This window comes from Chrysemys picta, chromosome 7, assembly GCF_011386835.1.
Source record: "Chrysemys picta bellii isolate R12L10 chromosome 7, ASM1138683v2, whole genome shotgun sequence".
In the NCBI taxonomy this organism is placed as follows: Eukaryota; Metazoa; Chordata; order Testudines; family Emydidae; genus Chrysemys; species Chrysemys picta.
This window is the reverse complement of record NC_088797.1, coordinates 108151744-108167003: the sequence shown is the minus strand read 5'-3', so window position 1 is coordinate 108167003 and position 15260 is coordinate 108151744. Positions and strand designations below refer to the sequence as shown.

The window sequence follows — 15260 nt, the reverse complement described above, 5'->3', positions numbered from 1 at the left end:
GGGTCTTTTGGTGGCTGACTTACTGAATGAATAAACCCAAGTACTGTGATTCTGACTCTTTCGTTGTTTTCAGCCAACCAAGTTGTCCTTTATGCACCTACGGCAATTTCTTAGGGATTCTCTAAGAATAGGATTACAGGAATAGATAATATGTGGTGCATTCCCAACTATCTGTGCCTGCAAACGTAAGTTCATTAAGGGCCCCTGCACACCATGTTACACAGGCGATTCATTGTTGATGCCAGTGGTAGTCTGAATTCACTGGATGCCAGGATGATATTGTTATAGAGGTACCATGGAAAAAATGCTTTAAAATGCAACAGAACAAGAATATCTTTGGCAAAGATGAGGATGGGAAACACACTTCAGCAGAAGTCTTGAAGCATCAAAGTTCCTGTGCACAAATAGCTCGAGGAAAATAAGAACATGAACAGCTGTTTTTCTACCTGTCAAACTGGGTGGAAACAGCTGCCAAAAAGCACAAACTAAAAGAGAGAAAATATAAGATCCTTGTCCTATCATTCCAGTGACTACAAGTGAGAACATTATGTATTCGGTCACATCACACTGATTCTTTCCACTCAGAATCATTCATGGGGAGATTTTTCAAAGGCCCAAAGCATGTACTATGGGAGGGAATGTGGCTTAGTGGATAGAGCACTGGACTGGGACTCAGGAAAGCATGTTACAAAGGCAAGAAACATTAAGTGAACTTTACGGCTGTGGAGGCAGAGGCACAGAAAGGTTTACCCAAGGTCACACAGAGTCAGGAGCAAAACTGGGAATAGAACCCAGGGCTCTTAGTCTAGTTCAGCTGTGCTAACCACTAGGCCACACTGTCTCCCTTAAACCCACATATATGGGTTCTAACAGTGGGTTCTCTCATTTCTCTTTTCAGAGTTTTACCTTTAAAGTCTCCCCAAGATCATTTCACAGGGGAAAATTTGGGGGTTGAGAGGGGTCATCAAGATTTTGAGGCTTGCTTCTTTTACTGAAGGACTTGCAACCCGGTGTTAATGTGACTGGGCCCTGAGAACGGAGTGAGAATTTATTCTACCAATCCTTATCAGACAGACAACTTAGGGTATAATGAGTAAAAGCAAGTGAAGGCAATGAAAGAAATTATGAGTTAAAGAAAAAGCTAAGAGAGGGTTAAAAATGCACACAGAGACTAGTGCTGGCATTTTCAATAGTAAAGCATGGTTTCAAAGGATTTCCTTTCAGCCTAGATCCACACCAAGAAAGAGTTTCAAACTCAAGCTTATAATAGGGAGGGAGGAAATGTTGGGGTGAAAGAGTTAAAGGGAAAATGCCCTAAGTTAAGAACAGATGGTTTGTTATGTGGGATTTCCCTTCCTGTCAAAATATCCTCTGCTGGTAATGTGCAAGGGGACAACAGACATACCACAGAGAGATCTCTGCCAACAGGAGAATAGAAGGTCTCCAGAAAGCCCTGGCTACTAAAAGATAATGGTCATTGAGAAGTTAACTCAACTATGATCAAAACTGTCCTTGTTACCAGAGGACCCAGTCCCTTTAGAGAGCCAGAGAGGAAATTTACTGTTGTATGTCTGCTAGTTAAACAAATGCTATTGGCCTGTAGTATTATGGAAACTCTTCCGTTCCTTAGGGAGGGGGTTCTAGGGTTGTACAGATACACAGAGTTGTATTTATTTCCCATTCCCCTCTAGATAAAGCAGTACTGGCCACATTAAAATGATTGCTGCCTCTTTTCTCCAAGAATGTGCTTGTGAGAGCAGTTTAGGTGAGATCAAAAGGAGGTGGAATGGAAGTGGAAGTGAGGAGATTTTTGTCTCCCCTAAATGTACAGATAGTACCTCCCAACAACAAGTGACCGGCATGGCATCACACACAGATCTATTATACAGCATCCTTGGGTTTTGTCTATACATAGTAAAAGATCAGTCCCTTAGGAACTCAACTGAAGGGCCTGTGAATTGCCCCTTTAAAAAAGCTGCAACCAGCCAAAATCCCTAATCAGTCTGTCAGTCACCCAGCTGTGAATGAGTGGGTGCAGTCAACGGAGGGAGCCTTCAGGTGCATAAGAAGCTGCACTCAGGCAGTTGTGGGCCTTTTTATGGGGGAGGGAGTGTTTAGTACTGGGAGAGACAGGACTGTTCTGCTACCCTATGGCAAATTCCTTACCTGGCCTGTTATTTACAGACATGCCTCCCTTTTGGGGGAAGATGAGACTTTGTGGAGACATCTTTTTTTATCTAGGTGATTGTGGCATAATTTCCCAAGGGTAGTGGTAGAAATCTCATTGCTCGAGACATTTAAAACTAGCCTGGACAAACCACTAGTAAATCTGCTCCTTGGAGCGTTATGCGCTGCTAGATGGGAAAGGACTAGCTGATGTAACAGGTCTCTTCTAGCTCCAATTTCTATAAACTCTTCATATAACACACAATATGAAGCTTTACCCATCTGCACACACAGTGCAGCAATGTTATCCAAAGTTCTTATAAGAGCCTTAATAATGGAAGAAAACATCCGTAAGCTCTAATGCACCAGAAAAGAACCTAGTGGTCAGTGGGGAGGCTTTAGACAGCAATGGGGGGAGCTTGGAGGTTGTAAAATGATGGGGTTTGGAGGAATAAGCAAAAGGTTGTGAGTCAGGTCATCACCTTGAGAGCTAATCTGAGCTCTCCCACTGACTCTGTGTGGCCTTGGCCAAGTCACTTCACCTTTCTGTCTCCGTTTCATCATCTATCAAAAACAGAGCAACACCTAAGTACCTGCCTCAGGAGTGTTGTGAGGGTTAGGAGTAGATAAAGCACTATACAAATGCTAACTCCTATGGTATATTACCCACCTTGTCTATATTAACTAAAGTGGTTTGACCAAATACAACTTAGTGCTAAAATGCTGCACCACAACCTTTTCTCAGCACTAGTCCCAGAACCTATCATGCAGGTATGGGCCCTTCTTTGCCATATTGGAGAAGGTGACAAACCACAGAAGAATGAGTGAAAATAGTTAGAAACTCTGGAGAGCCACCAAACTTAGCACAGTATTGTACAAATACATGTTCGGATACAGTGGAATGACACAGCTATTATAGGGCCAGGGGATGTGTGGGGTTATGACTAATGTAATCACATTCAAATCAGTTCAGCTCAACAAGTTAGTAAAAATAAGCAAGTATGCTCTTGTTGCCTTCCTAGACTGTTTCTTGTTCATCTTCATTCAAGAGCAGTGGCTCTAATTACCAAAGAACTGGTTTAAATACTTTAAAGTTTTAGCATGTGAACAACCTGTAACAGAAAAGGTAATTAATTTAGGTAACAAACACTAATGAGGTGCTGGCAACTAACGAGTAGCAAATGCAGGCAGCTGGTGGGATTGGAGTAGCTTTGGGTGGGGGGTGTGGGCAGAAGGAAAAGGTTAGTTCTCTTTCTGCTACCAAAATCTGACCCAAGCATTTCAGTTCTCCCAAGTGCTGTCATTTGTGCCTTAAATCTCCAGAGTCAATAGGGGCAGACTTACTGTAAAATACCAGCTGAGCCTTGGGCTCTACTAGTCCTCCAGCCATCACTGTAAAATATTTGATTTTAAGCTATGTTGTGATAACCTACTGGTGTTATTGCCTCTGTAGGTTGCAACGTTTGCTGTGGACCTGAAAGTCAAGTCTTAGCACTGTGAATATGCTCTATACACGGTCTCCATTCTTGCACTGTGGGGAGGGTATATCTTTCTGCTGGGGAAATTGCCCTGGCTATAAATGGTGCTAAAGTTTCACTGTAAGATCAGTACTGTCACTTCCTCATGACCTTCAGAATGGGGGTAGGGCTGCTTTTATAACTGAATGGTAATGCTTCTGCCATATTCTAAATGAATATCTCTGTGTTATCTATCGCTATTCAGTCTCACTGCATTGACAAGCCTTTCATTAAAGTCTCACTCAGGCTTCTGGGAGAGCGGCCACTGATTTTCAGGAGAGTGGATTACAGTTCTCTTTAACTGCGGATTAAAGAAAACAGAGTTGTGGAACACAAACCAATCCAGATCATGATAGGAAGTGGAGCGCGCAGAGCATATCTCAGATAACTAAAATAGGTGTATACTGTAGTGTGAAGTTAAAAAGATTTTGCAGCTGCATTAATCAGCGCCTCTACCTCCTCAGGAAGGCGCAGGACTACTTTATAAATAGGGCTTTTCAATCACCTTAGTTTCCTTTGCAGTATTTATTTCTATGCTCGCCTCCAATTCTCTTGGATACCAAACACCCACACCACACCCTAACTACTGTAGCTACCTGAACCCTCTGACCCGTATCTGTTTGATAAATTTCCCCGTGGGAGATCTACTGGAGATAGCACAGTGCATGTTGCGGTAAATGTCATGTTAAGGGCACTCCAAGTCAAATGCCTCGCTCTGCAGCCCAGCTGCATCTACGCAGCAAATATGGCTGCTGAGAAGGGCTACGTTGAGTTTACTATTTATTGCTAAAATGGAGCCAGTGTCCACTCCCTAGACCTCTTTTTAAGCATTATTAACTTTATTTAAATCAGTCACACACTGACCCAGGGCTTTATAATATTCAAACACTGCCCTGTGATATTTAATATCCCAACTGTTTGTAGAATGCTTGTAGAATGCCTCAGCTGCTAACACCTAGTCAATATCAGAATACAAAAGGATAGGAGGGGCAGGTTGCTTGAATTCCTGCTCATTTTAATTCTCTTCTCCACTTGTTTTAGAGCTTCCTGTGAGCATTTCTTAAAAGAAATTCACAAGGTTGATTTTCAGAGAAGCAGGGCACATGCAGTTACCACTGACTTCATTTGGAGTGCGGGGGGGCTCAGCAGTTCTGAAAATCAGGACCCCATATGGAAGCTGGCTTTGGTTTCAATACCAAAGAAAGCAGTTCTTTAAAACCCTAAAGATCAGGCCTTCTCTCCCCTCCCCACCTCTCATCTCAATATGGTAAGAAAAACTGTCCCTACTCTTCGACGTCTCTGATCAGCTGGAATTATAGGCATAAAAAACAATTTCCTTAACATCAGTAACTATTTAAAAAACAAAACAAAACTTTGCTTCACACAAACTCTTACAAATCCAATCCTTCCTGAACTTTCATCTGATTACAATAGAAACTCCATGCCCGCCTCTAAACAGCTTTAGAGAAAGAATGTGTCATCTAATCATACAGAACTGGGACTGAACTGCGTCACTCACTGCCTCAGAACTTCCTCCTAACTTGGCCTTAGGTCAGCTGCTGCCTGCTTGGTCTGGTTGTATGGCTGCAATTATCAGGAATTAGCTTGTCACACTCAAAAAATATCCTTTAGCCTTGATTTAGGACAGTGAATTAATAGGCAAATCCTAAATTCCCTTTGCTTTTTAACCATAAGAATGAGCTTGTGTCTTAGACTGGACAGAGATGCAGAAGATTTGTGTTCTAATGGGTCTCAGGCTTCTTGAGTGACCTTGGACAAGTCACTTAAATGTTCTCTGCCTCAGTTTCCCCATTTGTTAAATGGGAGTAATAATACATGGAAAGGGGGTGATGAGGATTTGTTAAGCAGTGCTTATAAACCATTTTAAGACCCTGGGTTATAAGTGCGAAGTATAATTTTTTTTGTAATGCCAGAACCTAAGCAGCTGGTGTGCTGTGGCCCTTTCTTATTGCACTTGTCATACGAGGGCATTTCAGGCCTGCCTCTTTGTACATACTGTAATACTGCATATTATGTACATTACTCATGACAATAGTAAACAGTGTAACAAGTAATCTCTTTGTAATGTTCCCGAGTGTGGTGTCAAACAGCACTATGTTAATGCGCATTAGCAGGGTCTACGCAGACCAACTAATGTGCACCACATTAGTGCACCTTAGAAATCACACCTCCATTGCTGCCCCTTGTAGACAAGCCCTTCAATCCAAGAAATCTTTTCCAGTGTTTAATGGACAAACACCTATCTTTATTTTTATTAGAGGGGGGTTTACTAGTGGTTAAAACCAAAAATCAGAAGCCCTCAGCATAATGGTATTGTATGAAGTGAATTGAAAAATACTATTTAATTTTTTTATCATTTTTACAGTGCAAATATTTGTAATAAAAAATAATATAAAGTGAGCACTGTACACTTTGTATTGTGTGCTGTAATTGAAGTCAATATATTTTAAAATGTAGAAAAACATCCAAAAATATTTAATACATTTCAATTGGGATTGTTTAACAGTGCAATTAAAACTGTGATTAATCACGATTAATTTTTTTGAGTTAATCATGTGAGTTAACTGTGATTAATTGACAGCCCTAATGTTGATAGATGAATACGGCCTAAGATAAGCCCACCAATATTATTATTATCTGCACCTTCAATTCAGCGGTCCGAGGACGGTTTTGGTACTCACCCATTCACCTTATTTTTGCATCCTGATCTCATGATGATACAACTACAACAACCCCACAAGTGTGCAGTGAAACTAATGTTATGCTGTTGTTGCATATATGACTTTTTTTTTGAAGCCAGCTTGACTGGTACTAATTCCTGGTAATGGGCAACATAAACCCTCATTAAAGACAGCGATCAAAAGTGTCACTGAACCAGTGAATTATCTAGTGGCTCTAAGTAGTACAGATCATCTACTATAAAGGTTTAATTATTTTTGGCACCCAAAAAATCATGAACCAAATTGTGTATGTGTTGTATATGTCTTTCCATTATCCATTTGTTCTGTGCATCAATTCCTTATTTCTTTTGCTCGACTCTCTTAAATCATTATATAAATATGATACAAATGCACAGCAAATCAGAGGAAATATAGTATTGTACTTTAATGCTGTAAGAAAAATGAACATATATATGTTATATTAAGGTTCAGTGGGGGCAAAAGGTAAACATGCCCTTCTAAACCCAAATATAGATAACCAATTATTATTTGAGGGGAGGTTACTAGATTTCTTTCCTTTAAAGGAACAGACTCAATTGTTATCTTTGTTCATCAACAGTAAATTTGTGTCTGTTTCTGTAAAACTGCACAGAAATACTAGCCCTACCATGGTATGTGTGGGCAGCACGATTACTCAAGGGTTGTGATCCATTGACTACTGGGAGCCTCATGAATGCAGTCCATGTGGAAGAGGTCAATGGCTTCCCATCACCATGGCTGCTCCAGAGGTTCCTGTGGAAAAGATAGAGTAGTCCCAGACTGTGATAAATTTCTAGTGGAATTTCTGCAGGGTGGTTAGGGCAACAATCCACCACTCTACCTAGTCTCTGCCTCTCCCCCACTGTAGAACTGGATCTGCATAGGTGTGTCTGTGGGGTCCAGAGAAAAGAGTGAAGCTATCACAGCGGTGGCTGATCTCCAACCTCTTTCCATGCAGGACAGGAAGGAAATTCATGTGGAGGGTCCTGTTTGTGTACAGATGTGAGGGAGATTATTTGGGATCTTGTTTTTTTCAGGCACCATCGTTATTCCCAGAGATTTAAAAGGTATTTGTTGCCTTTGGTAAGGCCCACCTAGCCGAACAACCACAGCACAAAGCTCCGTGTCTTTATAGCAGGAGAGGAAGTCTTCTGTCAACACCAGCAGTACCCTGGTAATGGAGAAACATAGCAAAGCATAAACAAAGACCAGTGCTGGGCAGCCGGTTATTGAACCAGGAAGCTTTATTTACATAGTAAAAGTAACAAGCAAATTCCTGAGACTGAGTTGCTCTAGTGCAATAAAGTCATTGAGAGAGTACAAATCAGCAGTCTTCTTGACTTTCAGGTGAAAGAACAGTCTTTGAACAAAGATTACACCTTCTACAAATCCAACTTTGTATACATTTACGTACATTTGCATTTGTGCAATTAACATGGAGAGACTCTTACTTCAGTTCATAGCTTTCAGAAGGCTTTTTTTGTCTGTCATCTTCTTTCGATTCTTAAACATCAAAAACAGACTCTGTAAAGCACTGCTACAATCCTAAAACGTCCTACATAAGTCCATTGTCCTGTCATCCAGGATTTTTAAACAATGCACTTGAAACACAACTTTATTGGCCAAATAGGCTATTATGTGAGAAATTACAATCTATTCTACAAATACTTCCTTTGTGTCTTCTTTTTTCCATATGAAGATGTATTGCAATCTTTCATAGAACAACCTCCATGAGCTATACCTGCAAATACACAGCAAATTCCCTGTGAGTATGTTACCAGTGCTAACAAGAAGGACTTTATCCACTAATATACTTTTTAAAAATAATTTTATTGAATGCTGAAATTTTATTGCTGTTGATATTTTGCTGTCATCATTAAATGTCTGTAGTCCAAATTGATCCAGGTTCCAAATCAGTCACTGTCTATCTCCATGATGATTAGACTATTAATTACCTAGCATATAAAATCATTTGCTCCATAGTGCTAGACTCTTGCATATGGTAGGAATTCGAAGTACGGGTTATTCAACACATCTGTGTAATATTGGTGAAGTCCTAAAAAGCTAAGAAATCCTCACCATAGGGATCCATTGTTTTTAAGCTGGTGTCACTGCATGTGTAAGATCTTGCTGAGCTTCCATCATGTTCTGAAGAGCAACACACCTTCTAATTTTACAATCAACAGGATGTCCCCGGAATCTGAGGCACATACTATATTCTAGTTCAGATTTTTTTAATTGTTTTAATATACATATAAATCCGGAAATGTTTTACCTCTACAGAAATTTTTTTAAAAAGTAAGGCTTTATTAACCTGAAAATCAGTACAAAAATCATACAAAACAAAAAACCAACCCTCAAAACAAAACACCACTGTGGCCTAAAATTGTTGCTAACTGTAGTTTGTGTCTATGCTAATGTGCCCATCTAAGGCCATTGCTCATTGTAGAAGCATCTTTAGTAAGGCAAACAGGTTGTGCTGCAATGTAAACTGTATGCTACTGCTATGTTGAATACAGCTGGGTAGTGATCCATTTGGTCACTTTCCTACTGTGCATGTTTTAACATGGCACAGCAGCCCTTTAAAAAATAAAAGCCCTTATGAATTAAAAGTCGGAGATATGTAAATACCAGAGTGCTTCTATAGCTCTAAAAGAAAACAACTAAAAAACAAGTCAGTCCAGGTTTTCACAAATCAGCATAGCAAAAGATACTCTAGATACTTCTAGAGAGATACTCTAGAAGCATTGTGGTGATGGTCCAATGCACTACATCTGTAAACCACTGCACCACTGCATCTGTGAGCTGTCAGGCTTAGGAATATTGACCTCTGGGGAGCTGTAGAGATCAGAAAGAAGGGGCTGCAGCAGCGGGGTACACAGTAGAGAGGCAACCTCTTGATAGAGGAGAGGGAATGGGAACAAGATTGGTGCTGTAGAAGTTGGGGCAGTACTAACAGTTCAGGAGCCAGAACTGACAGTAAAGGTTTTGGGAGCGTTTGCACACTGTTCCATCAGTCCAACTGGTAGCTAATTTGATGTTAATGATGTCTCAGAGCTACGCCACCAGCAGAGCTTAGGAAATATCATTTGAGGGGAAATACCAGTCATTTCACTTGCACAGGAAGACTCAAAATAGTCACTGAAGCCAAATGGTATGATGTGTGGCTGTAAAAGGTAAAATAGACACTAAAACATTAACAAAATAGTCTCTCATACAGTGAAGAAACCACCCTTCTTAGGCAATCTTCCAGCAGAAGAGACCATCCCAGACTGAACTGAGTAGCAGTTCTTTATGAGAAGGGCACTACCCAAAAGCATCTTATTCTTGTCAGTTCCTTTAGAGCAGCGGTTCTCAACCTTTCCAGACTCTTGTGCCCCTTTCAGGAGTCTGATCCCTGCTGCCTGGGGCTCAAGCCTGAGCGCCGCTAAACATGTAACTTAGCTTTCTGGGGCGCCCTGTGGCGTGGGGCCCCAGGCAATTGCCCTGCTTGCCACCCCCTAACACCTACTCTGCACTTGCAACCCCCCTAATCCACGCCCCCCCCAGGTTGTGAAACACTGATTTAGATGAGTTGAGGTACCCCCTGGAAGACCTCTGCGTACCCCCAGGGGTATATGTACCCCTGGTTGAGACCCATTGCTTTAGAGGTTTCACTGTATAGATAGTCTGCTTTTGAGAAAACTGATATTTTGTCAGTGTCTTTTAAAAAGTGTGCACACAAAAGTGCACATGTCCCAGGTAGTACTGTGCATATGTCACAGAATGCACTTCTGAATGCAAGGCTCAATGTGTGCATGATTACCTTTATGCATCCACAACTCGGGCATACAACCGTCTGAATGCACACTTTCAAAACGATGTGCCTAAAGGATTTAGACAAGGTGTGTTTTCTTGATTAATTCATGGAACAAAATATTGTTTTCACAGAGCTGTGTAATTCCAGAACATTAAAAATAAAATCATCCCTATCCCCCCCAAATTATTACTTGTTTGGCTTCCACTTTGTGCCAGCATCATATCAAGAGAGAGAGAGAGCTGAAATTAACATTGTTACAAACAAAACACTCTGTGCAATTTGACTGGACACTTTATAAAGCGATACAACTGGATGGATTCCACTGTGATACTAGATGCCACACATATCTTGAACCACTGCAGAAAAAAAGTGCAGTAACATAAGAAGATGTGATTAAAATTCCATATCTAGGATATTGTTCTCCTATAAGTAAAAAAGAAAAGAAAAGATTGTTTCCTCATAGACCTGTTAGCAAGTGAACAGCTTATTTTACCAAGCTAAAAGGTATAAGAAATTGTATAAACGTAATGTTCACCACTTTATCGTTGCTAAAAATGGGGGCAGGGAAAGGGAAAGCTTTCAGTGCTGCTACCTGGCTTTTCAACATCTTGAGAGCTTACTTTGTCAAATAATCATACTGCATTTTATATCAAACCATTTCACAGTAAAACACGCCAAACGAAAGCACGGAAAATCTGGATTTGTTAGCGGGACAGGGGTTAAACCCTCTCTGAATGAATGTGTTTTATTTCTGTGATTTGGTAAATCACAGGATAAATTCAATCCTAAGTGATCGGAAAGCGATTTCTCATCTCACCTATTGCATACACCCTAACAACATGGATGACCATTAGCAACAAGCCCTGTACAGCATTGGCGCTGTGGAAATCCTCAAGCGCAGTAAGATCAAGCTGTCCATCAGTTTAGACAGGGCGAATGCTGCACCAGATGCTTTGTGCCGGCCGTGTTCTGTACGTCAGCTCACAGTCATTATGAGTTCCATGCCAAATTTAAAACAAACGTGTGTTTTTTAAAAAATGAACCCTTAAAAGAAAGAAAAAAAATATCACATCCCTGAATAAGAAGTACTGGAGAAAAGGCTGGCAAGATGTAGGTAGAAGCAGAGGAGTAATAAAAAAGGTTTTGGTGTATGAAACCTTGGACGGGCTTTCACACGAGTTCTTCAAAAAGAGGCAAATGACTCACTTGGACTCTCCTACAGTGAGGAAGAACCTTCAGTCTTCAGCAAAACTAAATGTGAAATCCTGTCCCCCCACCCCCATTAAAACCACTGAGTTTTGCCACTGGCTCAGAATTTCACCCTATGTTGCCTGCCAGACGTGCCCGACAAGCACAAAGGCTTTAATAAATGTACTCTTATCACACTGGACAAGGACAGCTAAGAAAATCTGAGCCTGTTGGGACGTTTGTTTTGTTTTATTGTTAAGTCTCCAATTCTGATCTCACTTATACCAGTTTTCTACTGGCTTCGCTCCACTGACTACAATGGACATACTCAGATTGACGCTGGTATGACAGCGAGATCAGAACAGTCACCATTAGAACTCATGTTACCTGCCAAACACTGAGCCGCTTCTTCTAAAAGCCCTGCTTTCACAAGCCCAATAGAAAGCTGGACTATTTTTCCACTGGGGCTAAAAGAGGGGCTTGAAAGGAAGAACACTAAAGCAGCTGTGTCTATTAGCAACTTCTTTTGGAAACAGCAGAATTTGCTCTTATGCTAATGCCCGGCACAGCTCTAACACTGATCTGAAGTTCCCAAACACTGAGACATGGGCCAGATCCTCAGCAGGCATAATGCCATTGATGTCAAAGGTAACTCATGTCAGCTGTTGATCTGGCCCCAGGGGGTTTGTTTTTATTGTGCATTCCCTACCCTCTGCTTTCGTTGAATTAAGGAAACTGAAAATATAAATCCTTTGCTGTGATCATGATCAAATGTCAAGCACTATGCTTGTGATTTCCCTCTCATGGCTCTGTTGATGCCTGCAGGTCTAAAAAGGCTGTATGGCAAGGCAATATGGGATGATTCTGTGGTTATGACTGTAGGAGTGTTGCCTAAGTAAGACTGCAGGGTTTCAGTTATAAGATTCCTCACTCAGACTTGAGCTGAATAAAGATCTCCAGGATGAAAGGTTAAACTAAGGATTCATCACCCCCTTGCAATCTCTCCTCTCCTAGTGTCTAAGGTGCAGTATGAAATCAGAAGAAGGGGTATGAATCACTTAAAATGAAACATTCCTTATAGCTTGCTGCCCAGAAAGCCCAGGCTGATGAGGGAGGGTCCCACTGAGGCATAATATAGCCTCTCTTAGTCTGGCTCTCTGTACTAGACAGTACCTAGTTTGTGAATCAAAACCAGTACTTTATTTTCCAGTCCTTAAAAAAAAAAATCTAAACACACATATTCACTAAGAAATTGCAGCTACTCCAACACCTGCAATTTCAAGTTTACTAAAAGCTGTTGACTTAATGGTGGAGGGGGGGGGGGGAAATGCAGTTTGGAGATCTCTAGAATGCTTCTTTCCAAAGCCCCATGGGCTATTTTAACCAAACTAGCTGATATCTGGCTACAGTAGTTACATAGAATTTCAAGATTTAAAAAAAAAAATTGCTCAGGATACCTGATGAAATTTTGGCAAGGCTGCTTTTGTCTCCTATTGCTGATAGGACGAGAACATTGATTTGCTTTTATGCCTAAATACAGTATAACCCAAGTATTAAACCTAGGAGATTTTATTACTCACTGTTCTTAATTCACATCCCCAAACCCTGACGCAAACAATATTCTTTAATTGTTTTCTATTTGCTCAATGTCTAATTCACCATCTAGTGGAAAGACATTCCGCCCCCCTGTTCCACTACTCTTCCATGAAGCCCTTTCATCTTCTTTTCTACTGCTCTCGTCTTCCGTGGCACAATAGTCTGACTCTTCCCAAGAGAGGTCATCTTTGCTAACGCTACGTTCTTCTGCGTTCGAGTGTGGCTCTGGCACGGGGGTGCAGGCTGGTGTCCTGCCTGGCATGACATCAGAAGAGGAAGGAGATGCTGTCCATGACTTGGGGCTGTTGATACCAGGGCAGAACTGATTCTGCTGAGCGCAGTCGTCCACTGTGGTGCTAAGGCAGCTAAGGCTGTTAAAGGTTTGACGATTCTGCAGAGGGAACAGAAAACAGGCACATGAAACAATGGCATTCAGTTTGCACAAACAAGGTCAGAGAATCAGCTGAATTTAGAGAGAGGGGAAAATGTGCTACTTCACTTAAGACATCTCCATGCAAGAGCAAAATTGGTCCTTATTGTACACTTACCGGTGTTCTCACCTTCCTTCCCCCTCCCCCCCACTTCACCATGGACATTTCATGACATAGATATTTTCTAAGGAATATCCCGGGGAGAAAATACCCCAGGCACTAAAGGGCTCATTAAACTAGCAGAGAAAGGCATAACAAGAACCAGTGGCTGTAAGATAAAGCCAGTCAAATTCATAATAAAAATAAGACCCAATTTTTTAATAGAGATAAATTAATATTGGACCAAGCTACGAAAGAAGTGGTGGATGCGCCATCTCTTTTTGTCTTCAAATCGAAACAGGATGCCTTGCTGGAAGATATGCTTTAGGCAAACTTATTGGGTTTGGGCTGCATACAGGAGTAAACAGATGGAATTCTAAGGCTTGTGTTATCCAGGAAGTCAGACTAGATGATCTAAAATTCCCTTCTGGCCTCAGAGATCTATAAGTGAATTCCAACAGCATTCAAAATGATTAATTGAAATGTTCATCTTTAGAGTCTTCAGAAGCCAGTGCAGAGAATGCTGTTCAAGTCTCTCAAAAGATAATAATTACACTTAGTAAACCCTTTGTGAAAAAGAAAAATCCCATCAGCAAACCGATCGAGCAGACAACCTGTCTCTCTAAAGCCCTCAAAGACTTAATATGTTACTTTCTCCAAATCTGCCAGTAAGAATTAGGTATTCTCAGCAGCAGCAATTTACATGCTGGAAATCCAGGCCTACTGTTAGTTCCCTTTGCAGTAGTTCTTGCATTTCTTCCACCTTCTGTAATGTCTGCTGGATGCAAATGTACCCACTTAGTTTTGGATATATTACACATTATCCCAGCCTGGCTGCTTTAGGACCTTGAGATTTGAGAACTCATTCAGCACAGATCCATCCAATTGTAACTAAATGAATTTTAAAAGTCATTTACTGCCATTTGATGGGACATTTTGGACAAGCTGATATAACTGAAATATCATGCATAAAAGGATCACAGCTACTGAGCAAGGAGACTTCTCCCTTTCATAGGAGCGCTTGCAGTATTGCTCCTAAATACGTCTTTCTCATTACAAATTGTTTAAATCTATGGCCAGATTGAGGAAAGCCTTTAAGCGTGTAGTCTCTGCAGGCTGCACCTCTGTAGTAGAGAATGGAGAACTGGCTCCATTTTATATGGATTAGGACCCTAATTTTAAGCATGTGCTTAAGACCCATTGATGTCTTTAGGACTTAAGCATGGGCTTAAGTGCTTTTCTGACTTGGAGCCTTTGTGGTTATGCTACAGTGATGAGCACTGTATCTCAGTACCATGCCCGTTTATTAAGGGGAACACAAGATCTCTGTATCGCTCATATCTGTATGAAACAGGCTTTGTGGTTGGTTGTAGTTTCTTGAAACTCTTTATTTAGCTCACATACTGTCAGATCAAAATGGTTTCAAAACACTGACAACGATGAGATCTTTGCCGGCATTTAGAATTGCTCATGTTAAGTTACGGTATGTATGACATGACAATTCTCGTCCCTGGAGATACTGCTGACTGCACATGCATACATATTTGTAGAGACACTTTTTAAAAGAAACAAACAAAATTCTAATCACTTATCTTAATTAAAATAAATTGCCACTCTCCTGATGTTCACTATGTAAGCAAAGCACGTACTGCAACAAGGAATACCCAGGGACCAGTGCAATTTGCAGTAGAACAGGAAATCCCTGATCTGAATTTTCCAGTGGTTTGTGAAAAGAGGCAAAAAG

The 15260-nt window shown here is 40.9% G+C and overlaps 1 protein-coding gene across 8 annotated transcripts in view; it reads right to left on the bottom strand.

Annotated features, from left to right (window-relative positions):
• Positions 1-7628: 7628 nt before the first annotated feature.
• FAM53B (family with sequence similarity 53 member B) overlaps positions 7629-15260 on the bottom strand; it is a 130988-nt gene continuing 123356 nt past the window's right edge. For all 8 annotated transcript variants that reach the window (XM_065553554.1, XM_008166280.4, XM_042855360.2 and 5 more), the window contains one exon: positions 7629-13377. In XM_065553554.1, the coding sequence (XP_065409626.1) occupies positions 13015-13377 (363 nt within the window). In that variant the 3' untranslated portion in view covers positions 7629-13014. The remainder of the gene's footprint in view (positions 13378-15260) is intronic.